We start from the raw sequence: 26804 nt of genomic DNA on the forward strand, positions 1-26804 counted from the left end.
CTCCGTCTTATATTATTTATTGTTTTATCTCTGGCCATGGAAATTAAGAAGTGAAAAAAAATGTGGTGCATAAGAAAAGAGATGTGCATTGAAAAATAAAAATGGTAAATAATTTGCTACAACTGTAGAAGGGAATGAAAGTACACGTACTCCCTCCGTTCATTTATATCTATCGATTTAGCCTTCTCTTAAGGAGCAGAGTAAAAGCACTCAGTTTGTATTTAATCATTGTGGACTAAGGCCATACGAGGAGTCAAAGGCAAGAAAAGTCAATAAGCAGCAAAATGGCAATAAATACAGGCAAGTGATAAGTAGCAAAAGAGAAATAAATACAGACATATCTTAAGCTAATATAAAAGAGATTTTTGAATTAAAAAAATTGTTTAGATGGAGATAAATGAATGGAGCGAGTATATGTTAACTGCCATTATGGATAGGGATGACGTATATGTGTTAACCAACTACCCAATATGTGTTAACCAACTACCCAATAGGAGCATGCGTGTTTGCATCGCGTGAAATGTGCTGCAAATGTCTCGACTACCCAACAGATCGAGAGAATAGGCCCGGTAACAGCAATTTACAGCTGAGCGGTGCAAGCTGCTACCTCCGACGAACGGGACAAGTCTTTCATTTTGTGCTAGACTTCTGAAGGAGGCCAGAATGAGTTACAGGAGAGCAAATAGAAATCTGATTATTCTACACCTGAAATTCTCCAGTAGCTAGTTTCTTTCTTCCTCGCAAACTGACCGAGCCTCAAAACTCAAACCGCAAACGAATTTCGACTGTATAGTATGGTCCACCACGAGTTCATTCCTCAAGGGACAAGGGGTAACTTTTCAGTGCCTCTGTGCTAGCGAAATGGAACACCTAAAGCTGCACGTGTCCCAGCTTCAGTACCTTCACACATTGACACAGCTGGAGACACCAGCCAATTTGCATGAAGTAAAATATAACCTCAGGAATATTGGCACTTTAAATTTACAAGAACCCGTTAGCGTTTAAACATCACGGGTACAGAAGTTAACAAGAATTTCCAAAGCACTTTACCCGCCACTTGTTCCATGAATGCTTTCAGCACTACATAAAACTAGTAATTAACTGCTGACTAACAAGGGTTGTCAGTTAGACTGGACACACTACCCAATTTGCATCCCATCCTAAAGGAACCAAAGAACCCAGAGAAAGGCTCACATTATTATTTCCACTCTAGCCTGCCAACACTCCATCATCATGGATTTCTTAGAGATTGACAAATAGCGAAGAAATCCGCTAGATGTACTAAGCTAGTAAGCATCGACTTCTCTAAAAAATTCTGAAGCTAAACTCTTCATCGGAGAAAAATGATGGGAGATCCACAGTTTTTTTCCTTGACTTTCCAAAATATACATGGACCTATACTTGATATAAGGGACAACAACAACAGCCAGCACTGAGTTGATCGGCTGGAACACGTCCCCCGGCCTGCCTCATCGTGGTATTGTGACGCTTCCGGTTCTCAAGTCACCCCTTGATAATATGACTCTTCTGTTTGGCCATGCTTTGCATGGAATAAGGAGCACTGGGGATCACAGGGATGTATTATCTGAGCGGCTAGAAAATAATTGAAGATCATTCCACTAGAGTGACAAACAGTAGACTCCTTCAGGAAGATTTCCAGGGACTGCAAAAGACATGACATGTCTTTCAGGAAAAATTCTCCGAGGAGTCATTTCTGAAGCAGATGAACCCTCAACTGCTGCTGCATGGTTCCGGCCATGAAATCTTCCCAAACGATTTACAATAGAAATTCTCTCCAGATCTTGGCACTCCAGTTGCACATCTAGCATCGAGGCCCTCTTGTTCAAACTGTAACAAGAGACAAATTGTGTTTCAGCCAAAAAGGAGGCAAATTGTGTTGATAAACAAATCGTGTTTGACTTGATGTATTAGCACAAAACTAATTTAGGAATCCTCCTAGGATACAGGGCATGATAGTTATTAGTTATCCAAATACAGGTGGGAACTGGTGTCAATGGCTCACGTGAAAATAGATATCATGACAAATGTAGCTGTAGGTGAAAATATAGTCAACACTGTTGGCTTGCACTTATACAGCACTTTAAAATCACTTCTAACTACAGGTAGAAACGTGGGGAGAAAATTAGAAAGAAGAAAACATAGTTACAATTTCAAAATTATTTATTCAGCCATCCCCAGAGTACACTAGCAAACATATGAAGTGCAAACCTTTCTAGGTGCCAACAATGTCATTAAGCTTCAGATTTGGGTGCTAAACTAACAAGAATATTCTGGAGGAAAATTGACTTTTTAGTATGAGGTACTGCAGCATCCTTGGAAATTTCAGTTCAAAGCCAAAAATGTGTAAGGAAATTTTTTTCGTGGTTAGTAGTATCATTTCTGTCTAATTTCCCTTTTCCTTTTGATTTATTATTTTCCAGAATTTTCTATTTGAACTTGAAACTCTATACATGGACATAGAGCCGAGAAGTGCATCTACTTCATAATAGTTTGGTGCCAAAACCAAAAGTTAAGGTGTAATAGTACTTCACAACAGCAGCCTGAACAATAATTGTACTTTATTTCTTCCAATTTTCATTATAAAATTGTTAAGGTGTAATAGTCAAGGATACTAGTGTAATCTCCTAGTCTAGGATTTCCCTCTTGCATCTCTCATGTACTATATATATAGTCTCCATTGGGATCCCATACAATTATCCAATTCAGTCTCTCTTATTTGTAACAAAAATAAATGGTGCTTCAACATTTCAAGGTCAAGGTATGCTGGTACTGCCAGAAATTCCAAGCGGTTAAAGGGATGTACTATAACAGCATTCTCAAACATAAATGTGTCAAAGCAGTAATGTTGGGGAAGATAAAGAATCATATACCAATGAGAACCATTACAGCCATTAGCCATCACATACCTTATAAAGTCATTTTCCATCTTCCGGATTCTTCCAACAAAGACTTCCACGGCCTTTGACACTTTGTCTTCCATTTTCTTAGCACTTGTTGTTTGTTCAGATGGGCTAGTCCATGATAGAGTAAAATCAGAAAAATGAGCATTTGAACAATAAGGTGGTCCAGACAAGCATGTCTTTCATGATTATATAAAATAATAAGCAAAAGCACATAACAATAATCATTTTTTTGGAGACTTACTTATTTTCATCCTCCACGGGAGAGCAAGAGTTATATAATGATGATGATGCCATGCTGCACGCATCCCTTAGTGTCAGCATTGATAGAGTGTATGTCGCACTTTCGTAAGCAGACACAGCTTGTGCTCTCAGAATGGTTGCTGGTATAGCAGGGAGAAGTTGCTGAATCAACTGGGTTGTCAAGATTAGCCTCTTCCGCGGTAAATAATTTAAAGGAGCGTCGTCTGGAGTTTCTGACTCATCCTGTTCCAGAATTTAGTTCAGTGTCAAGATAATCTCTCGAACCAATATGGACAGGAACTGAAATAGCAGAATCGTAAAGTTGTACTAACCTTCTCAATTAACCGATTAGCTGCCCAAGCCCAGTCCATCTCAAATGTGCTGTGAATAAAGTAAAGGTTTTCAGTAAGCACATCAGAACCATATAAATGAAAACAATTCGATCAAGGAATAAAGATAAAGGGAAGTCACAGGAACTGGTGGTAGAACTTAGTAACAACTTAAACATAGAATGTGTCCAAACATTACTGGAACCTGCAGCATGAGTTATAATGTTTACCTGATGTTCCTCAGTTTTTGTGGGCTTTCAATTATTTTATGCCAAGAAACAAGTGTGGAGTCCATTGCTTTACGCTTCTTAGGCCTTCTCATCATTGAAGATACTTTTACATTGGAAGGAACCAAAGCTTCCATTCTTGTTGATGGGAGATGATGCCCAGGCCTAACAGATTGGCCAGATTCAACTCTATTTTCAGCAGGGCTATTATTTTCATTGTTCCAAGAAGCTTTCGGAAAATTATATGGCAAAGCCGTGGGCTTCTGCGCATTGAGCATAGCAACACTCTGACCATTTCTATAGTTTCCGTAATGTCCAAACCAAGAAGGTGCCATTTGAGGGTTTATCCTCGGCCTCTCACTTCTTTCAACAGAATTTGACGTTGCACTTGTGCCCATAGGCTGAACTTGATTCCGATTATCATTTTGTGCAGTAACCATACCAGGTGATGGGCGCTCTCCAGAAGGAAGCTGAGAAGGTACATTAGGATTTCTCTCCTCACTCCTTGAAGCAAAACTCAGCATTTTCATGTCTGAAGTGAATGGCCCTGGGACACCAGGGCTTCCAATGTTATCTGCAGACGATTTGGTTGAGTTATTGGCTACATGAGCAAACCTCTGACCAGACTTCCAGTCAATCTGTGAAGCATCAGGACCAATATCAGGTCTTGTCGCCTTCCCAGCTAAACTGCCTGGATCAATATCTGTATGCCTCAAGGCTTGCATTTGATGTAAAAGAGAGTAATTTTGCTGCTGAATGTTTGAAGGTGCTGGGCTTCCATGTAAAACAATGCCGCCACTATTATTAGCATTATTGTGGGAAGCATTCATAGCCTGAAAATTAGCTCCTGGGATCTCCCCATGTTTAGCACCAAGGATGCCTTGCTGACGCAACTGTGCAAAGGATGAAACAGCATTGATGGAATTCCCATCTGCAGAAGGCTTCTGCAAGGATTCATTTCCTCCTGTTATGGTAGTTCCTGCTGACTCTAGGTTTGCCTTCTGGGAAGATGCTAACCCTGCCTCGCTATCAGCAGCTTGTTTTGCATCTTGATTCTGTGAGTTCGCTGAACTTGTTGCAATATCTGATGGAGTTGCTGCCCTCTGCCCTTGATCATCTGCCTTCTGAGAGCTCCATAAGTTGGAAGCTGCAGCATTATTTGGAAACATCATAGACTGAAGGATGTTGGGTGTAATCTTGTTAGCTTGCATACCAGCTAGGCGCTGTGCTGATATGTTTGTCCATACATTCTTGAACACTGTTGCGGAGTTGCTTTGCTGAGGCTGCTGCTGCTGCACCATGGGTGCAGGACCAGATCTATCATCTGCCACAGGATACTGTTGGCCTGAACTTAATTGGGGGAAACGTGCAATTGGTTGCCCAGTATTTTCTGTTTCTGAACTGTGAAATGGTGAAGATTGAGAGTTTTGATGCTGAGGAGTCAGTGACTGGCTAGGGGTGGAAGGTAGCTGTGTGCGGTCATCATCTTGTGCTGAGTGGTCAGATTGCTTGCCATCAGCATTAGTCTGACTAGACCATAAATTACCCGAATTTGATTGGCGTTGGGATGGTGGTGCCAGTCTCAATCCAAATCCTTGCAAAGAAGAATGGTTAAGTTGTTGCTGGGCAGAAACAACGCCAAGGGAATTGTTGGGTATGTCAGCAACCACATTGCTATTTCTTGAGTTATCCACCTTATGAAGAAGCTGAAGCATATGTTGACTACAGAAAACATATATTCATCAGGCTCCTTATGAAAAAAATAGCATGAGATGGCTACAGATGCTGGACAGACTACTTAAGAAAGAACACCCATAGAACAGAGTTACTGAACACTGCAAAACATCACAGTAGAATACAGAACACGAATATTTGCACATCCAGAAAGATTATGGACTGCTAGTTCAGCATACGGCAAAAGGTAACACAGAGTGACAAGTACGGCAGACATTCAGGTAAACCTCTCCAGTACTAATGGAAATCAATGTAGCCTATGAACAGAAGTTTCATTATGACAGAAAGAATTAAATGCAGCTGTGCAATAAATGAAGCAGGAACTGAAGCCTCACATTACCAACTAGATGTTAAAAAATTATTATGGATTGACCTGGTTCAAAGAATTAAATGAAGTAGGGAGTACCTGTTTTGAACTGCTCTATTCTGAGATAGACCAGTATCAGCTCCTCCAAAAGGTAATGCACTGGAGCTGTTAGGGAGACCATGTCGAGATTGAAGTTGTTCCTGTGCCATCATCATTTTCTACAAATAAGGGAATCACCTCATGAATAAGAATGTCACAAGAATGTGTAATGATACAGAAGAGAATGAACAAAAAAATATCAAGCACAGCAGTCATGGAGATGAAATAGGAGCATACCTCACTTACTGAAGGCATATTATTAGAAACATGGGAGTTTGTGCCAAAATGATGCTGCAGATTATTCCGCATCTGAGGTGGAAACAGATTATTTGAAACTGGATTGCCTGGAGATGGGCCAATGTTCATTCCAGAGCTCCCCATAGCACGATTCTGCAACATGTAAGATCCCATTGCTTGCTGACTAGACTGACCTAAATTTTCGGATTCCTTCCCAGCAAATACAGAATGCCTTCTGGGAGCAGAATCACTTGTTATGTGTTGTCCATGGTTTAAAATGTGTGCTTGCCTTTCGTTAGGGGTTGCATTTAGATATTCCTGGTTGAAATCACCTGGTCTTTGTTCTGCGCTTTTTCCTGGTGACTCAGAGGTCTCTGGAGCTCTATGTGCCATATTACGGTTCATGCCAATTTGCTCACCACTCCGACTAGTGACCATCTGATAATGATCTTGTGTCATCATTGGCATGCTTGAGCTCATCATGCTAATATTTTTACCATCTGAACTTTCATGAGTAGTGCTTACGTCAGACTTCCTCTGCTGAAGTCTCTGGACTGAATTCACATTACCTCCAGTTGACTTCCAAGAGTTCTCGTTGCTATTGAAGACATTTTGGCTATTGTGCATGTCTTGTCCAAGCGCATTGTTAGCTTTCCAGTCATTTTGGTTATTACTGGACTCTCTGTTGATATTGTGATCAGCTGTATTTTGTTGTGACATCCAAAATCCATGTGCACCAGGTGGCGTAGCATGCACACCAGTTGACTGCAAATTATTTCTGAGCAGTTCAGTCTTTTGATGCGGCCAAATTCCATTTGCTAGTTGTGCTTGTTCTTGCCTTCCATCAGATTGAATTTGTTTTAAACCCTGCTGAAAGTACCCATTGTTCACTTCAGAAGTTGATTTATGATTGTTAACAGGAGCAGTAGGAGATTCATGAGCCATATGGTCCCTTCGCTCGAATGGAGGCCTTATGGCATGCTGAAAACTGGCAAGATTTGGGTTATTCATTGTTCCATCAGCATAGCTGGACGATGGTGAAGGACGTGCATTTTCTAGGTTTGCACCGCTTAGCCCAGTAAGCTTATTATCATCGTGGCCTGATAAAGTTGCATTGTTAGCCATCACCTGCTCACTTTTATGGAAACTCAAGCCACTCCACTCTTCTTTGGGACTATTTTCACTGGTTGTAGACTGGAGAGCTTCCTGCATAAGGGCACTCCAGCTACCGCTCTGTAGAGATGAGTAGCCACCACCATAATTATCATTGTCCAAAGAATTGCCATTATCATTGTCACCCCTCAACAAAGCTCCCCAGTTGCTATCCTCATCGCTCCCAAATAAGATTTTCTCCTCGGTAGGGTCAAGACTAGCCCCACGACTTGCTTGCCCTACCTGCATTGCTGATTTCTCTTGCATGCCCACTTGAAGATCAACTTGGTTTGACCTACCATGAAAATCTTGGGTTTGAAAGCCATGTTGCAGTTGATTCATTGTAACCGGACTGCCTGCTCTGATATTATCACCTTGACTTTGCATCAGACTGTTATTTAAGAAACCCCCTTTTCCACGAAAATTATGCATCAAACTGGTGGTACCTTGCATATGAAGACCATGTTCATTCATTGAAGAGTTGAATGGTCTGGATGTCTTTTCTGACTGATCTGAACCAACCCTTGTCAATGCACTCTGAGGATCAGCAGGAATCCCTAAAAATTGGGAATACTGGTTTCCAGGCCCTCTGCTGCTAGTAGCATGCATTGGATAAAAAGATTGATCCACTTGGTGGGTAGCTAATCCCATTGGTCTCATCGATTGATTCTGAGCATTCGCCAACATTGAACCATTCATGAAATTGCCCACACCGGGAGCACCAACAATCTGATCCCAATTTGTGCTACCATTATTCAACATTTGGGAGTTACTTGTCAAATTCGGGTCACCACCGGTAAAATTATGTGGCCATGCAGAATTCATGGCCTCATTATTGACCATTTCATTTGACATTGTCGACAATTGATCAGCAGGCAAAGATTTTGCAGGAGCATGAAACTGTCCAAAAGAGGGCTGCATTCTGGCTCCATGATCAGACTGCTGTAGTTGTTGCTGCCTCTGAAACTCCTGCAACTGCTTGAACATCATCTGCTGCTGCCACATCTGAAAATCATTCTCACCCGCATGCTGTGTGGGGTGAAAATGTGACATTCCTGGAGTGTCCCTAAGGGTCTAATGCCCGTGAAAGAGTGGCCAATTTGCAGTTGATAGTTCCCAAACTTTCATATCATATATAGAACTATAAGCAGCTTTCACAACTGTTTGCTTGTATGCTGAGGAAGATAAACCCACAACAAACTACACTACCCAGAAGTTTTCACCCTGGACTGGAAAAATAAAACTAGCTGCAAGCAATCTGAAATTGTGTCCGTCCTCTAATCCGCCAGAGACTGCAAATGAGGAAGAACCATTGTATCAAACGATTATTGATATATAAGTACATAACAACCAAAGAAACAAGCCATATCCTAGCTGCATAAAATCATCTCAATTCAGGAGAATCCACAAGACCACAAGCCATACAGACAAGCTACATTAGTATATTAAAGAAATTCATGAGCAACAGAGGCATACAAGGTAATGGCAGAACACAGTATCTAGTAGTACAACAGATGTTCCCAAATTTGTGCCAGCACTATGTTATTGATTTATAAAAAAAAAAGATTAATGCCATAACTTGAATATAAATAATTAAGTTTCCAAACCAACAATTAGTAGCAAAGTGGATCTCCTCTTGCTTAAAAGATAGAAGCATAGTTAATAAATGAGACACATGTAATGCAGGTGTGCACAAAAGCACACACAGGTCAGACGAGAGCAGTCATAAAAATTCATAGTGGAAGAACTCCAATTGAAAAAATGAGCTTATGATTTGATGTTTAAAAATGAGCTTAATGTAGGTGGCAACTAGCAAGTGAAGTAAACTAGTGCAATCACAGTGACAAGGAACAAGAGCTTCATACAATTCATGAGCACGAACTTGAGTATCCTAGGGCTCCTCATCAATACTAGTGGCCATACTTTGACAGGCACAGGAATGAAGAATTATAAAAGCACAAAAAAAGATATAAAGGGTTTCACTATTAGCATAGGCTTCTCTCACTTCACAAAATGACAGGAAACTGATTTAGCAGCCAATACCCACCTATGACCTCAGCAAAAGAATAGAACACCCACAGAGAACAAGAGTGTTCACAAATGGAAACTACAAACGGCAAGCTCGTTGGACTACACTTGAAAACCAGCTACATACAGTTCATAACACAGAACACTTGGGGCACAAAATCAAGCAAATACAAGAGAAAGTGTAGTTAAAAAATGTCAACAGTTGAAGAAGCATCACTTCATACACCTGTTGAGGCCAAAGATCCAGACTTTTGGCCCCATAAACACGGGATGCAGCTGCCTAAGACTTTTAAGATGCAGAAGAAACATAAAGGAAGCAGTTTTGAGCACTGCCGCGTCCATAAGACGAGACACTAAGAGCTCAAAGTTCGAAAGAGCCGTGAAAGCAAGAAGGCCGCTGAAAAAAAAAATGGGGAGAAAACAGGAACAAAGCGTGCGGCATCTACAGAGGCATCCCTAAATCCCCACGCTTCTCCCCAACTAGGAGACGCCCAAATCCCAGGGCACGCGGCAAGAAGCAGCTCAAGCTAAGCAAGCCTAAACGCTCCATGAGCCACTTGTAGCGAGAGCCTGAGCTCGGGTGACCTGAAACCCAAGCTTGAATCCACCAAACCCCAGCCCACCACCCACAAATTACCCACTAAAACCTAAAATTTAGCATCCCGCCGAGCACCGGCGACCAAAACGCCGCGAGATCGAGCAGCACTGAGCTCCCAATTTCCCCACCCGCACAGATCCCCCCGGAGAAAAAAGCCCGCACCATTATCCCCCTCAAAAAAAATCCCCAAACCCGATCACGTCACGGACCCTCCGCGCGAGGCCCCGCCCGCCCGATTCACCACCCTGCAGACGCGCACCCGGGGAGAGTCCCCGCGAATTCCGGCCCGATTCGGGCGTGACCTACCTCGATCAGCTCGGCTCGGCGCGACGGCGTCTGGATCGGGATCGGCGGCGCGGCGCGACCCGGGCTCTCCCGCGGCCTCCCGCGGCGGTGCGAGGGCTAGGGTTAGGGTTTCCCGCGGCGGAATGGCGAGGGTCTCGAGCTCCACAGCGCGAGCGAGCGAGCCAGGAGAGAGAGAGAGAGAGGGCGCAGGCGAGGCGAGCCAGGAGAGAGAGCGCTACAGAGCTGTAGCTCGTGGAGAGGGGGTGCAAGATAAAGCGTGGCGTACTGGCCCTGCGAAGGTTTCAACGAAGGCGCGTCCGGTCCGGCTCGCCCGGTTCGGCCTGGACCGGCAGCGGGTGATCGCCACCGTCCATCTGCGGTCGGCGCAGGGGCGGGGGCCGTCGGATCGAGAGCGCGGGTGACGGCGCGGGGCTGACGGCGTTAGGGGAGGAAAGGGACCGGGTGGATGGGGGTGGTGGGGGTAGGAAAGAGAGGAGTGAAAGAGCCATCGGGATGGGAGCCCGACGGTAAAGTGGCGAGTAAATGAGGGGCTGGTTGGTTTAACTTTTAAAGAGGGACGTTGTTTGATGGTGTTGAGTAAAACATTAAATTTTCACTTCACTCTATGTGTACAGATACTTCGGTTATGGCTTTTCAGGAAAACAAATATGTTGACTATTTGATAAAGACATAAAACTTACTCCCTCCGTCCCAAAAAGAGTGTCGTTTTAGGTTTTTGTACCACAAGTTTGACTCGATTTGTAGAAAATACATGCAATATTTATATCTCGAAATAAATTTGATAAAAAACTAGACTTAAAGATCTTTCCAATGATACTAATTATATACTATAAATATTAATATTTTTTACTATACATTTAGTTAAAGTTATTTCTCGGGAAACGAAAACGACACTTATTTTGGGACGGAGGGAGTATTTGATTGATGATTGGTCTAACTTGTCTGGTCTAATTAGCCGCACTCCATAAAGTTAAATTTTTCATGCCTGGGTCCAAGCCATAGCTAACTGGCTCAGGGTTCTAACCAAACACGCCCATACTCCTTGGTAGAAAAAAGATTTGGTATTGTTGACATGATGGTTACTTGAGAATGTTTAAGCTTGCAATTTTTTTGTTTGTTTGGAAATTTAAGAAAGTATATTTCAAGATAAACTTGTATTTTTCTAAAGTAGATATTTTTATAATTTATTGATCATAAAAAGCTTCAGAATTTGATTGCACCTTAAAGGTCTAGAAAACGTATGTAATGAATTGTAGAACATTTTTCTGTTACTCCTTCCTGTTACAAAAGTATTTTATTTTAGGTTTTCTAGTGGATATTTCTTTTTAACAATGATTATGGATACATAACGAAATACACAAATTGACATTGTAGGATAGACTCTGTTGCTTCCTAGATTCATGATAAATGCATCAATAACATTATGTCATCTTTATCTAAAAATGTCATTTTATCATATAAATTACTAGTAAAAAATAGGTGTCTTGTGGTCTATTGATCCCTAAACACCATACATATGTGGTCCAAGGGAATAAATTGTTATAAATTCAAGCACTTATGTTGATTTGGGACTCAATGAACTCGGTTTGGCAGAAACCACCACAAGGGATCCAGCCAATTGAGCTATCCTTGTTTATGAGGTAACAAAATCTTTATTCGAGTGAGGAGGCACATGAATAAATCAATGAGACACGATTTGTTTTATCACAAATTTTATTCTAGTTGTAACTTAAAATATTGATCAATTTTTGGTGGATTGATGAACATCAAATAGTTAACTTACCTCGCATACATCCAGTACTAAATCCATTCCAATAATTTGTCTATGACCCTAGGAGAATACGTCATGAATGTATCTATTGCAATGTTTCTATTCTATACTTCCAATCAAGTTCTCACAAAAGAAGAGAAGTTGTTACATTGTACAATCTCTATAATCTTTATACCCTGATTACACTCAATGAATAGTATCAATCTTTTGTTAACGAGCAAAACATACAAGTACATTTAGAGGGAACAATTGATGCCCTTGAATTGGTATGTACTACAAAATAAAGCTGAAGTGATCCAGAATACTGTAGGAACTACAACATTTCACATCGATACATATCTACATGTGCAGTAACTATATGAAGTAGGGAAGCAGAAAACGTGCACATACGCATGCATATAAATGGACAGTAGACTCCACAATTGAGATATGGAGTATAGAGTATCTTTGCTCTCGAACACTATGGAAGTACATCAAATGTCATTGTTCCTTTATAGTACTGTACTATCCAAGATATTATAGGATCCAATAAGTCCCCCCCCCCCCTTGTATACATTAGAATATAGATAGCAAAATTCCTTAAGTAGACTCTCCCTTCCACAATAACACACCAAAGTGGTAGGTGGGCTTCTCCCCAGCTCAGCCTGGTCAGAGTGACTCGCAGTCACTAATAATAAAACCGGCCAGCAAACCGTTCACTCTGTTGGTTACTCACATCTGGGAGCACATAATCCAAATGATTGACAGTTCAGACCTAGCGTACCTCTCTTACTCCTGTCTTATTATCCAAAGTGAAAAGGTGAAAACAAAAGGAGGCATTGACCTCACCCTCATGATAGATACTCCTCCCAGTCCCAGCATTAGCCGTATGCAATCTGTCAAAGAAGGAAGCAGCCAGCCCCAGCCAATGGGAGACGAGATAGTTATTATCATACTCCACGACCACATTCTCTGTCTGCTGTGTCTGTTCACGGCGGTTGCTGCTGCCCCGGCCCACTGCTAAAGTACAACGCTTTTCCACCATCTCGTCATCAAATCTCACACGGTCACATGACCTTGGGACTTGGGGAGCTTGTAGTACTGGCCTGTACCGACTTGGAACATTCCCTGCACGCCAGGCTAGGCCCATGGCCATGCCGTGCCAAAGCATCTGCACCTGTACGTGTCAGTTACTAACAGTTACCAGCAGCAAGCTGGTGATGCAGTAGTGGAGGCAGCCCGGCTGGAAGCAGTACTACTCCTACATAGGGCACTGCTACGAGACAGACAAGGCCGACGCCAGGATGTGGCAGGCATGGGGGGGCTGTGTTCTGTAATTCTGTTGCATTGCATGCATCCCCGCAACTGCAGAGCTTAATTGCATGCACTGTCCGTGTCCGGCTCCGGCGCCCAAACAAAAGCGGCGGCACGTCACACGGGCACGGGACAAACCCCGTGCGCACGCACGCGCTGCGCTGCACTGCTGCCGCACACCGGTCGGCCGCCCCCGTCTGGCAGCTCGGCGTCTGCATGCAGCTAGCGCACACCACCCACCAGTCAGCAGCCAGCGGCGCGCGCGCGTTCGATTTCCCAATGGCCCGGGCCGCGACGCCCTGCCGCCGAGCCGTGCGCGTGCGCGTGCGCGTCCGCGTCACACGCCACTGGTGGATCGATCTCCACGTACCAAGATTCCTGGGCAAAGCGACACCTCTGCCGGCTAGTCGCCTACGTACGCACGCCTTTCCCATCCCGTGGGGGGAAAAAACACGGGCGACCTCATCTCACATCTGCATGTGTGCGTGTAGTCAAGTGTACTACTAGATGCCGGCAGGCCTTTTTTTTTTCTTTTCTTTCTGCTTGCCTGCCTTTCCGTTGCTCGTGCGAGAGCATTAAAAATGCTGACCCGAGAGTGAAGGAGATCAACAAAGTGGACGGGGATTGATAATCTTGTCACGTCATGTGTCATGGCGCCAGCCATTTTCTCCCTTTTTTGTACTTTGCGCAAGTGACGAGAGGATCTAGGAGAATAATATCTCTGCTTATCCATCCATCTATTCCCGGCCTCTGATTGGGGAAGGCAAGGGCAGCCACCAGCCAGACAGACAGCCAGCCAGCACACCCTTTCCTTTCAAAGTTCACAAGTTGTTCCCTTGCCTCCAAAATCCAAAATTTTTTTAAAAAAAACGGCGTCTGAGGTTGACTTGAGCCGATCGAGCTGCCCTTTTCATCCGAAACTGAAAAGCTTGCTGATTTGGACACCAGAGCAGAGACAGAGATCCTGGCCTCCTTGGCATCTGGCATTGTAGTCCTTGTAGCACCAGTACGCAAAAGCAAAGGAACACGGGACCTTTCCAGTTTTAAAGCCCCCACCTGGGCGTCATAATTATCAAAGGGATGGAATTCTCGCAGCTGCAGCACAGCAGCAGCCAACAGCAGCAGCACCCGTGCGTGCGCCGGTGTGCGCGACACCAGACTTTGATTGCGCTTTCCGACGACGTGGCCACCAGTTGCTGGGGATCCGGGAACCCTGACGACCCTGCCTGCCTGCCTGACCCTGACGGCGACGCAGGGAGGTGGTGCCTGCTGCCCCCGTGTGTCATCGGCAGGCAAACCCTACCGGCAGATGAGGTGAGATCTCGGCACGCACCGCAGAGTCCCCCAGCACCTGCACGTTGTTTTCTTCGAAAACAACATTTGAAAAGGGCCACAAGTGGACTGCTCCGGCCGAGGCGGACAGGCACAAGGAACATTCCGGCCGCTAGTATTGATTACTGCAGGGTACGGCCGCGATTGACCTGCTCTGCATCTACTCGTGATGGGGGCTCGCCTGCATGCCGCTGGTCGCCGCGTCGCTTTGCCGGCATCATTCCATTCCATTCCAATCCATTCCATATTCCCCACCTCGGACAGAGAGCGATAGATGCGTCATGCGTGTGCGTGTGGTCGCAACGGTGGTTCTTAGGGTCATACTCATGTCATGACATGTGAGCCCGGGAAAAAAAACTATGCCTTGTGTGGTGGTGGTCGTATTTGTTGTTTGTAGCAGCAGGCCAGCAGCGTCACCCTCTAAGGCCTTGTTTACTTCCACCCAAAATCCAAAAACTTTTCAAGATTCCCTGTCACATCGAATCTTTAGACGTATGCATGAAGTATTAAATATAAACGAAATTTAAAACTAATTGCACAGTTTGGTCGAAATTTACGAGACAAATCTTTTGATCCTAGTTAGTCTATGATTGGACAATAATTAACACAAACAAACGAAAGTGCTACAGTGTTCCGAAAAATTTTCCTTCCGGAAGTAAACAAGGCCTAAACTGCATTGGCCGGCCAGTGCTACTGCTAGCCTCACCTGATTCGGCACCGGCTGACCTGCCCAGAATCGGTCTCGTTACTTTCAAATTAATTAACTAATAATAATGCAGGGGTGACGGACATGTCGTCTGGATCTCTGAAACAAGGATCAGCAGCACTGCTGCTAGTGGGCACATGTTCGTTAGTTTGACTGGTGTCCTGGGAACGGGAATATTGTGCTACTGGTATAATAATCCTACAAGTCGTTTTTGAAATTTTAAAAGGGACAGAGATAACGATCATGGAAGCATCTGGTCCACACCCTGGGGCCTGGCCCATTTTTTAAAAAAAATTCGCATCTCCAGTCCCTTTATGAATCTTCCAACTTAAGTTCCCAATCATTGGAAATGGATATCGGATATGACATGCTTCTCGCTTGGGTCCCCTTGTGCTAGTGGTGGCTCAATGGCTCTCCTCTTGCCAGATCTCCCCACCCAACCCTCCAACGAGGCAGAGGTGCTAGGAATATGGGCGAGATGGATCACGCCGGCCGATGGCAACAACAGGATGACTAGAAAACAACGCAGATGTTCCCCTCTAAAAAGAAGAAGAAAACCACACAAATATTTGGCCTAAGACTTGGCTGTTCGTTGGCTATGGAAAAGGACATGATTTTCCCCCCTTCGGAAACATAGAGCATGCTGTACTGTACGTTGTAGTGTAAGTATAAGAGCGTATATTGTATATCCAAATCCAATAAATCAGCAGTGTACATTATCCCTTGTTATGCCATCCAAGACGGTAACAGAAAAGGAGGCAAAAGCCGTTCTTTTTCCTCCGAGCAAAATAAAGTAAAAGTTTTTGGATCTAGGGACATTCATGGGCTGACAGGCCCAGCCTGGGTATAGGACACAGCGGGCCAACGCAACTGAACACAGTACAGCCTAGCAGCAGCGTGCTTGCCTTTTCCCACACAGGCTACCCAAGTACCCAGTGCCCGTTTCAGTGCCCACTAATCCTTCCAGCACCATAGGACAACAACTTACATCATACATGCATGGAGTAATCCACAGCTTACTTTCTCTGGGTCAGTAATAATGATAACCAAAAAATCTACAATCCATGAGAGCAACTCCAACAGATATGCTATCCATGTTATCTAGGCTATTTTTACATTTTCAAAGCAAAAATTAAAGTCCAACAGATGTGTTATCTGGTTTGCTAAAATAGCAAGTTTGCTATTCCTAAACTTAGCTATCCTATACAAAGGCTGCTGTGGAACTTATGCTTTGTGTGAGTTTTTTTATTTTACACAATGGCTAAATCTTGTAGTTTAAAATATAATTTTACCTAGTCTCTTGGAGATGCTCTAAACGTAATGAAAACCACCAAAAGCAATATGTGTTTTCCAGGAGCATGTCACCAAGATCCATAACACATGTGAGTATGTGACTGAAGCAAATATTGCACATCTACATTATCCCAGAACATTGAAGCAAGGTGAATGATCCGTAACTCTTAGAATATGTTTCCAGGGTGACCATTGGGTAAATATGGGTTTGTATACTGGCTTAGATCTGTATGTGCATTTCGAGAGCAGTACTATATTCTAAGAGCATAGCTAAGCTCTCAAGACTTCTACTAAGGCAAAGAAAGACACTGGATAGAGAAACCTGGTGTATAGTGAACTGATTGCTCTTCCTTTTCCATTTCTTCTTGATGATTTGCCCAACAAAATAAATCAGAATCTTCAAGACAGTTTAATCTCCATCTCCTCCTCAACAAGCTCAAATATTTCATCAATTCTGATATAATGTAAGAAATCATCATTGTTATCACAACCAAATCAAAGGTGCCAATTCTGTTTGTTAACATATAAAATCCAAAAGTTAAAAGATAACAAAATATGGTTTACCTACTCAGCTTGATGTTCATATTAGTATGCCAAGTGGTTAAATAAACCTGTAAAACAGGAAGTTAACAAGATATATAACCTTGTTTGAGAAGCATGACAGCTTTAGCTAGCTAAATTTGATCTAATACAAAGATGATCCTTGTATAAATCATTTGTTTACACATTGACAACTTAGTATTCTATAAGCCTACCAAAAATGATACAAGATATCAGGAAAGAAACAGTTTGTTATATGACATGCATGTGTCTAGATAAAGTGCAAGATTTCCAAAGGACCATAAGTGAACTTTGCAAACCATAAACAAGAACCTGTGAAACTTCGTGCGAAGGGGTATTGCCAGGCCGCTGACTCCCTAAAATATCTGCACTCCAATTTTCAGGCAGTTGATAGGTATCTCCTGATTGAAGGCCAATACTCTGAAGTTTGTTTGATTCACCATCATATAGTTCATCACCCCAATCTAATGATGTCTGATGTTCTACACCTTCGTTTAAAGTAATCGAGAGAAATCCCAAGAGTAGCAGCCTCTACAGATACAAATGATTTACATTGTCAGGAGGCTTCTCCAAAAGAGAAGAACGCACAAACTAAAACACAGATAGACTGAATAAAAAAACTTTTCTGTTATCAGCAAGCATCACCATATATAAAGAGGGATCATGTACCTTCAACTTTTGCTCCGAAACAAACATCTCAACAAGCTCCTGGGCAAGACTCTCTGAGGTGATTAAAGAAAACATAATATCTTTTTATAATATGGATTTGAAATATGTAAACATGAATTTGTGCAGTGATCTCACATATTGATTGGCATTTCTCAAACGTGAGAATATATATATTTAACCAGAAAAGTATAGTAATCTTGAGTAGTCTTACTAAATCAAACTCATTTGACCTTTTCGAACTTTTTATTTGTGGGGTGACCTTTTGAAACTTTTGAAAGGCAATCAGATAGGTTAGGAGATCATTGGCACGCCCAACAGATGAAAGATCTTAGTAGTGACTTAATCCAGAGAAGCAAGAGAAGAGTAACCCACCAAATTCTAATATGGAGAACCATTTGAATACTGGGGCGCCTCCACCATCCCCTGAATCATTCAAATCATCTTGGCAGTCAGAAAACTGCATGATGGAACAATTTGGAGTCGCTTTGGAAAAACAGCGCATAGAATGGGAAGCTTTAACCAAGTAGGACAGCTGACGAACCTATCAACAGTGTAATGAAGAAAAATATTACTTGAGTTGACATCAAACTCAATGCGCTATGGGATCTGAATTTAAAATAACTGAATCAGCATAGCCTTGTACTGGTAAATTACCATCTCCTTGTAGGCCGACAGAAGCATGCCACTGTATTGCTCCTAAACCAAGAAAGCAACAAAATAAAAGGATTAGTAGCATAATGGACAGCTAAATCACGCTGTGAAGCAAATCTTACACTGAATTGGTGGCCAAGGTGTTACTACCTCTCTACGAGCCAACTTGGAGTTCGCTTTATCGCGGATCCCCGGCATGTCCTTGAGCACCCCCAAATCCGTCGCCGGCATGTTCCTGACAGCCAACCCCACACAACTCCGTCATCCATGGCCGAAATCTCAAACCCGGAAGTACCCCCACGCAGACAGAAAGGAGGCCTACCTGCGGGAGAAGTGGGTGTTGACGAGCGCAGAGGCGTGGGAGCGGCCGTCAGCAACGGCGGCCAACCACTGGTCCTTGGCGGTCCTCAGATGCGACCACTGGTTGCGCACGTTGCGCTGCGCCGCTGACCTCCACAGCCTCAGCGACGACGAGGGCGACGGCGATGGGGAAGCGGCCGCCGGGTGGGGCGGCCGGGTCGGGGTTGCTGCGGAGGTCTCCATTGATTCGAAGGGTTTTGCGTTGCTTTGCCTGTTGGCCTGCCGCCAGGATCGACCTCGATTCGGCTGAAGCTCGCCAAGGCAGCAAAGCTCGAGCTCGTCTCGAATAGGCTGGCTTCCTGCAAACAAAATGAAGGAGCAATTAGACTAGAAGCTCTTCTACTGCTGGAATTTGGGAAGCAAAGGACGAAATCAAGGTCGCATTGCTGCTGCTGTCGCCGGCTTACTGCTACAGAAGAGGAAGGCGAACCTGTGTTCTGTGAGCTTTCAGGGCGGAGGGCGAGGTGTCATGAACTCATGGCACTGTCTTGCAGCGAAGGAGTGGTGCGGAAGAGGCGCGGCGGTCGGCGAAGGAGGGGGTGGTGACTGGTGAGGGAGGGGAGAGGCTGGCAGACGGCGCCCGGCGGCGGTCGGCGGGCGACGAATTGGAGTCGCCTGGTCGCTTTGTGGGCTTTGTGTTCTGCTGGTTGCTTGGGCCCTGGGCCTTCTTCGGTTGCTGGAAATAGATTGGCGCCTTGGCGGAGGTGTCTTCGCCTTCGCCTCCGAGCTCCTGTCAAACAAAGCATAAAGCATGTACCCTTGGCTTAAAAAAAAGCATGTACCCTGCGCCGGCCGCCGCGCCCTCGCGGCTGAGGTGCCTTGCCACCGCCGCCGATGAGGAGCCTCGCCGCTCCGTATCGCGCGCTTGCCGTGGCATGGTGCGCCCTGCCCTCCCTCACCGCTGAAGAGTCGCGCGCGTACGGCGGGCGCCTGCTGCCGCCGAGGAACGGAGGAAGGAGATAGGGCTGGGCACTTGCTATTTTGGCTGGGTGAGTGGCCGAGTGGAGCTATTGGGCCTTCGCGGGCATTGGGCTCCTGTGCTGCTCTGTCGCGAACGCCGGAACTGGTGTCCTGTGTTCTCTGCTTCGGATTGTTCGGCTGCCCGGTTTAAACCGAGAGTCCGAAACCGACACCTGAACTCTTCATCAGATGTTAAAACTTAGAGCATCCCTAACCATTTGGCACATAGACTTCGCATTTTTCATATATTTACAAAAAAAACTAAAAAATATCTATCCAGCAGTTTAGCAATTGGGTCTTGCAATTTTATTAACTTGGCAAATAGAGGGAAAGGACTCCCATATATGCCAAGTTCCTCCGTGCTTGGCATTGTGTCACTCGCGCGAAATCCGTCGCCCCTGCGCATGGTCGCACGACTACTCCCTCCTCCCGCTGCCAGATTTTATTTTCTGCCAAGTGATTAATGTTAAACTATTGAAGATTGTCTCTTTTCATATTTGCCATATTTATTTGAGACTTGGCAAACTCTCTCATTTATCAAACAAACTATGCAAAACGGTTGAGGATGCTTTTGGCGAAACTATCTCCAGAGGAGCGGAACCGTTTCGGAGTGGTCCTAGGCCTTGTTTAGTTCCCAAAAAATTTTGCAAAATTTTTCAGATTCCCCGTCACATCGAATCTTTAGACACATACATGAAGTACTAAATATAGACAAAAATAAAAACTAATTGCACAGTTTAGTCGGAATTGACGAGACAAATCTTTTGAGCCTAGTTAGTCTATGATTGGACAATATTTGTCAAATACAAACGAAAAAGCTACAGTGTCCATTTTGTAAAATATTTTAGAACTAAACAAGGCCCTAATGTGGCTCCTCCAAGCCAGTTCCAACTCCTCTATTTTCCACTGAAAAATAGGGAGATGCCCTATCAAACAAATCCTTAAAACCGAAACAAAAAAAAACCAATATTTTGGCTCGGCTCAGCTCGATTTATGATTTAAAAGTGCCCACCCTAAGAAACCGAAACGTGCGGAGGTTTTTGCCAAAAAAAAAATCGCAATCCTCGTTGGGAGTTTTGAGCTCGGCTTGTTGTTCAGTTAAGACGAAATCCAACGGTTACTATTTTAGTTAATTTATTTATGAAAAACAAAACTATTTGCTGAAAATTACAGTGTGGGCAATTAATTGTTGTTAGCCAAGAAACAAGGTTTTCTGCAGCTAAAACAATGAAACGGCTATTTTGTGAAAAGAAAAAAACTTCCCGGGTCCATTTTAATAACAGCTTAAAGGTATCTCAATCGACAACTCAACCAGAACTTACTGGACAGATTATCACAAATAACAGCTCAAGCACTGCCAGTCACAGGGCATGGATATATTCAAACGAAATAAAGTATTGTGACTGGCAGAAGATTCAGCCACAGCCAAGGCACTCTTCTGCCGCTACTGATGGTAATACCGGTCGCCATCGCCAACCCAGGTGCCCCCATGAAATCAGCAGCTAGGGCAGTCATTGCTCCAATGCATACCCCCACAAAATTCAGCAGCAGGGACATATCAGTTCAGTTCCATGGTGTCCGAGAGAAAAAAAAAATCAGTTCAGTTCCATGGTAGGCTGCAATAATCTTCTACATTCTGCCCATGATGGACTTCACCGTGTCCAAGATCCTGTAATAGTGGTAGAAGAGCGACGACTGCTCTCCCTCCAAGCCATCACGGTGGAATCGATTGCGCCCAGCAAGATTGTTACAGGGGCTGCCCCCAATCACCAGGTCAAAACCACCAATCCTCCTGATGCATGACTCGAGCCTCTCGGTAGTCAGGCTCTGAACATCGGTGATCTCTATCAAAGTGCCTGTTTGGGTCTGATTCCACCAAGTCCTCAAGACGAACCTGTTCGTCTCAGATATCTCCACCGAAACGACTGTCTTCATGCGAATGTCGAGCCTGTGGAGAGCTACCTCTGCTCCTCCAATGCCAGAGAACAAGGAAAGGACATTCATGCCATGTGGAAACATGTCCCGAAGTGCTGAGAGATGGTATGCGACGGTGTCGACATGGAATGAATTGCCCAAAGACTTGAACCTCTCAGGCCTGCCGATTCCCCTGGTGTGGTCTTTGGGGAAACCAAGCAGGAACTCCATCTCATCAGGCTCTAGATGAGCAACCTTGTTCAGACCAACCCATACCAAGTTCGCCGTCCTGCAGGTTTCCAAGACATACTTCTGAACACGTCGAGGTGGTGGATCTTTACATTTTGCAAGAGCATGGTGAATCTGTTCCGTTAACTTAGGTTTAGCCATACTGGTCAGGAGGCAGTTGAACTGTTTTCTAGGGTCCCATGAGGGCCACCACTTTTTAGTATGGGGGAAGGCCTCAAATATTGTCTTTGGGGGTAAGGGAAGGAGAGGTGACCTGTTCTCAATTGGCAAGTTATGTACGTAACCTCTTTTCCTGGCAGCAGCACATAAGAACCTAGAATCCACAAACTCAGGTTGGATGTCATATAAGAACTGTGATATTGTCGTCCAGACACCCTTTGGAGCAATGGCTACATTCTCATAGTAGAAGAAAGGTGGCCCAATAGCCTTTGATGGTAGAGATCTGTCCACTGATCTTAAGCTCACATTTGGCAGGTTAAACCCAACCATTGGGTTTGGGAGAGGCATCGGCTCATCATGGCTACTGCCTTGTTCTGCATCTTCAGATCTCTTTCTCTTTTCCTTTCTTCCTCCAAAAGAATCATCCTGTAGAATTACAAAACACAGTTCTAGTTTCAGTCCATCCAATTTAAGGAACCAAACATTTCTTTGCTAACCGAAATAGACATATATACTTACCTCATGGCCAGAGAAATTGCCATAGTAACCATCTTCTGAAGCTTCTGAACTATAGATTAAATCAATCAAAACAGACATAGGTGCATCCTGCCCTTGTAGTTTGAAACCAAAGTAGAAAGAATCAGTGAACAAGGCATTTGGAGTGTGTCTAACAAGAAAGTCACGGAACAAATTCTGTAGGTAGACGTAACTCAGAAATAAGACCGTACGAGTCTGCAAGAGATATGCATGCTTACAGGGGAAAAAAATTATTTGATAGCAAGTGAGTGGCTGATACCCTTAGTGCTCTCTCTTCAGACTCAAAAAATTACCTACAACCCCTGACTTTATGCAGACAATACATTCACGCCACTGGTTTAATGCTTAAACACTTGAGGAATGTTCTCAGAAAGCTAGAAAACCTAAATAAAAGAACTCAATAGTCACATTAAACATAGCAGTGCTGTTAGCCAATTGATTGATCTATAAAATAACATAGGCCACTAATCTGGAACTTAACCTTGAAAACAAAGTTTCTACAAAACTAACTTATTTTGCTGAGTACATATAACTGGGTACTTGTAAGCAAATATGCATAACGAGGTGGGTGAAATAAGGTGATTAAAATGTAAAATATCATACAATTGCCTGTAAAAACAACAGAAAGGAGCTACTCATGACCAAAAAGACATTTGTAGAAACTTCAATAGAGAGCATACCACATCTGACAATGGCCATTTCTGCTTCATCTTTAGGAAAGCCCATTCTCACTAAGGACTCAATTTTTTCATCCTTCTGTGACAAGCCCTGTAGGAAATCCTGCATAAAAGCACAGGAAACCATATTAGAAAGCACTGAGATTATACAAATAGATGGAACCTGGACTTCTACGGAAGAACATTTAACAGTCCTTCAAAGGTACCGAGGGCATAACTAGGAAATAGAAAATTTTAGTACCTAGGTATCAATTTGTTTAATTCAACCGGTTAGCTGCATACAACTCTAGATACACAAGTCTGTAAAAAAGAAAACAATCAATAATATCAACACGTCAACAGCCTCAAATTGATGAGCATGGAAGCATAGAAAGTACACACACCATGCTCTTATCTCAAGAGCCACATAACAGAATGATGTCAAGGTGCAATATTTGTTGACTATGTTCAGCCAAAGTGGTCTACATCACTAGGGTGATGACTACGGTCTACGGATGCTCATCCCACCGCAGCCACCCGATGAAGGCAGTAAAACTGCCACTGCCGCCCACACCAGCCACCAAACTCTATCCATATCACAATAGTGATGTCCTTATATTTATAGCACAACCCAAACTCTATCCCTAATCATTAATTACAACTCCAACCTAGTTGTAACCTGCTTGTACATATATTCAATAGAAAAAAATAGCAAAGTACTACAATGGATAATACAAGACAAATTCATTGATAGATAGAACTACGAATGCTGTTGCAGGTTGCACCATACAATTACCATAGGTAAAAATTGAAGTTCAAGATGAAAGAGGCATGGAATCAATACCTGGATTAGCAAGCTTAATAATCATATGGAACTATGAAAGTTTGCCCAAAACAACAGACCCTCAAAATAAAAAGGAAAAACAAAAACGGGAAATAAAGCACATCCAATTTCTGTTACAGCTATATATCCAATGCAGGCACTGTTTCTTTGTAAAAAAAATAAAGGGGAATGGCAGCATTGCATGACCCTACAATTTTGGCCAAGTAATCGATTTGTGCAGTACCAAAAGTGCAGGGCACGGTTACCATGAAATAAGTACAAAACTAATTTACAAGGGATGAGGTAAATTAATTGAATCCTCAAGTACAGTGAAAGTTTCTGTAGCCTATGGCCTATGGGAGGGCTGTTGAGCTTGAAAGTACCTCATCACCAGAATCATCAGATGCATGATCCCTGTCACTGCTCGTACTAGCATCATGCGCATCCCAATTCGCAAGAATGTCTTTGTCATCACAAATGGTCCGGGGGCCACAAACAGAAGCAGAGGATTTATCCAATGAAGGGTCATTGCCTATCGCCTGCATTTCACAATATCACTTTTGCCAAATAAAATATATTTTTCCCACCATCCAATAAGAGGATCAAAACGAATGATCAATAAAAGGAGGCAAACTGGCGAGAATACCTTGTATGCCAGAAGGAGCTCTAGTAATGACTCTGCACCACCATCCCCTGAAAGCAAGATCAGTTGTCAAAAGAAGTACGAAAAACAGTCACAGCCTAGAAAAACAGAAGGGGAAATAGGAGACTACATACCATTCCCCTTAATAAGACCCATCCCTACAAAGTCCTCCACCAAAGAGGCAGATGGCCCTGCTCCATTGACCTTCACATTACCATGATTCCACACAATTCCACAAGCAGACACCACATTAGGGTCATATGCACAACGTAATAACAATGTGGTGAGTTAGCTACGCATTCGCGTGCTTGTAGCCTTGTACCCATCACTTAGCTGCCTTACCAGCAGGGACGGGCCAGGAGCATCTTTTAACTTGTTCCTCGAGGGCGCAATTGGCGAGCCAGCGCCATCGAGGCTCCTCGCCACCTCACCGTCACTATTCCACTCGGACTTGTCTCCGTCGTCGCTGCCACCGACCCTGTCCTGTGAGACAAGAGTTCATCACGCTTCAGGTATATCTCAAGTAACAATTGAACCAAAACCAATAGCAATGTGAGTACCCCAGTTGGTTATAAGTCATTCCAAGAATTTTATATAATCAAAGTATCTTAAGTTTGACTAAAATTATAGAAAAAATTATAAAGATTTATAAAATCAAATAGATATATTATGAAAATATAATTGATGAAGAATCTAATGATACTTAGTTAATATCATAAATATTATTATTTTATTATATAATATTGGTCAAACTTGAGATTCTTTGACTCTCCAATATTCTTAGAATGACTTATAATTTGGGATGGAGAGAATAAATCTGAAGCCCCATTGAAGACAAAAGATACAATCTTGCTACGCCATTCTCGTAGGAAAGAGAAAAGAGAAACTGAATGAGCATTTAAATACATTGAGAAAGGCAGGAAGCTTACCGCCATTCTGGAAGCTTTACCTCGGCCTGTTGAGAAGGCGGAGGACGGGAGGAGGCGGCCGCGACGGCGACCGACGGCGCAGGGCTTGTCTCCTCACCTCCGCCGCTAGAAACCTACGGGACACAGTACACTGATGCTAGTGAGGCTTCCAGAATGGCCGTGAGGGGTATTGACAGACTGCTGTGTACCGCGGAACAAGTGCATTTACCACGTCTCTTATCTTTTTTATCGATTATAGGCTTTCTCATAAAATTTTACAAAACTTTTCACATTCTCTGTCAAATCGAATCTTACGACATATGTATAAAACATTAAATATAAATAACAAAATAATTAATTACACAGTTTGTATATAATTTGTGAGACGAATATTTTGAGCTTATTTAGTCTATAATTAGACAATATTTGTCACATACAAACGAAAATACTACAGTGTCTATTTTTCAAAAAAAAAAATTAAAACTAAGGCCTTGTTTAGATCAAAAAGTTTTTGGATTTTGACACCGTAACACTTTTGTTTTTATTTGACAAACATTGTTCGATCATAGAGTAACTAGACTTAAAAGATTCGTCTCATAATTTACAGGTAAACTATACAATTAGTTTTTATTTTCATCTATATTTAATGCTTCATACATGTATTGCAAGATTCGATGTGATAGAAAATCTTAAAAAGTTTTTGTTTAAGGCCTTGTTTAGTTCACCCCAAAAACAAAACAAAAATCAAAATTCCTCGTCATATCAAATCTTGCGGTACATACATGAAGTATTAAATATAGACAAAAACAAAAACTAATTACACAGTTTGTTTGCAAATCACGAAACTGACCTTTTGGTTCTAGTTAGTCTATGATTGGACAATATTTGCCATAAACAAACGAAAGTTCTACAATAGCAAAATCCAAAAAGTTTTCGCATCTAAATAAGACCTAACAAAAATTATAGCACAAGTCTCAATGCAGGTGGGGAGTGAGAAAAAACATGCTGCTGAAACAAACGTTGTCATTGTTCATTTGACTGATATGTCATGACAGAAAGTACGATTGCTGATTTATTGTGAGAGAAAAAACACTACTAAATGACTGACTGATTCGACTAATAAGCGTTGACAAAAGGA

At 43.1% G+C, this 26804-nt stretch overlaps 3 protein-coding genes across 4 annotated transcripts; all 3 read right to left on the reverse strand.

Moving 5' to 3' along the window:
• On the reverse strand, positions 936 to 10408 carry LOC8057348 (uncharacterized protein DDB_G0283357). The gene is made up of 8 exons (XM_021455789.1): positions 10182 to 10408; positions 6098 to 8541; positions 5861 to 5979; positions 3724 to 5442; positions 3497 to 3545; positions 3166 to 3407; positions 2928 to 3032; positions 936 to 1848 (listed from the first exon to the last, which is right to left on the reverse strand). The coding sequence occupies exons 2-8, from the start codon at positions 8300 to 8302 to the stop codon at positions 1620 to 1622; spliced, it is 4668 nt and encodes a 1555-aa protein (XP_021311464.1). The 5' UTR covers positions 8303 to 8541; positions 10182 to 10408; the 3' UTR covers positions 936 to 1619.
• On the reverse strand, positions 16028 to 20002 carry LOC8054198. 2 transcript variants are annotated; one of them, XM_021451888.1, is made up of 9 exons: positions 19248 to 20002; positions 18780 to 19116; positions 18608 to 18692; positions 18461 to 18502; positions 18179 to 18263; positions 17807 to 17859; positions 17450 to 17668; positions 17141 to 17187; positions 16028 to 17030 (listed from the first exon to the last, which is right to left on the reverse strand). In XM_021451888.1, the coding sequence occupies exons 2-9, from the start codon at positions 18998 to 19000 to the stop codon at positions 16976 to 16978; spliced, it is 807 nt and encodes a 268-aa protein (XP_021307563.1). In that variant the 5' UTR covers positions 19001 to 19116; positions 19248 to 20002; the 3' UTR covers positions 16028 to 16975. The 2 variants fall into 2 exon arrangements, with proteins under 2 accessions (XP_021307563.1, XP_002468284.1); XM_002468239.2 differs by having other exon boundaries at positions 18179 to 18347; positions 19248 to 19999.
• LOC8054199 (DNA (cytosine-5)-methyltransferase DRM2) lies at positions 20998 to 25979 on the reverse strand. The gene is made up of 8 exons (XM_002468240.2): positions 25688 to 25979; positions 25101 to 25241; positions 24893 to 24962; positions 24762 to 24808; positions 24499 to 24654; positions 23317 to 23416; positions 22619 to 22710; positions 20998 to 22525 (listed from the first exon to the last, which is right to left on the reverse strand). The coding sequence occupies exons 1-8, from the start codon at positions 25691 to 25693 to the stop codon at positions 21407 to 21409; spliced, it is 1731 nt and encodes a 576-aa protein (XP_002468285.1). The 5' UTR covers positions 25694 to 25979; the 3' UTR covers positions 20998 to 21406.

Source organism: Sorghum bicolor, chromosome 1 (genome assembly GCF_000003195.3).
Source record: "Sorghum bicolor cultivar BTx623 chromosome 1, Sorghum_bicolor_NCBIv3, whole genome shotgun sequence".
NCBI classification, from domain to species: domain Eukaryota; kingdom Viridiplantae; phylum Streptophyta; class Magnoliopsida; order Poales; family Poaceae; genus Sorghum; species Sorghum bicolor.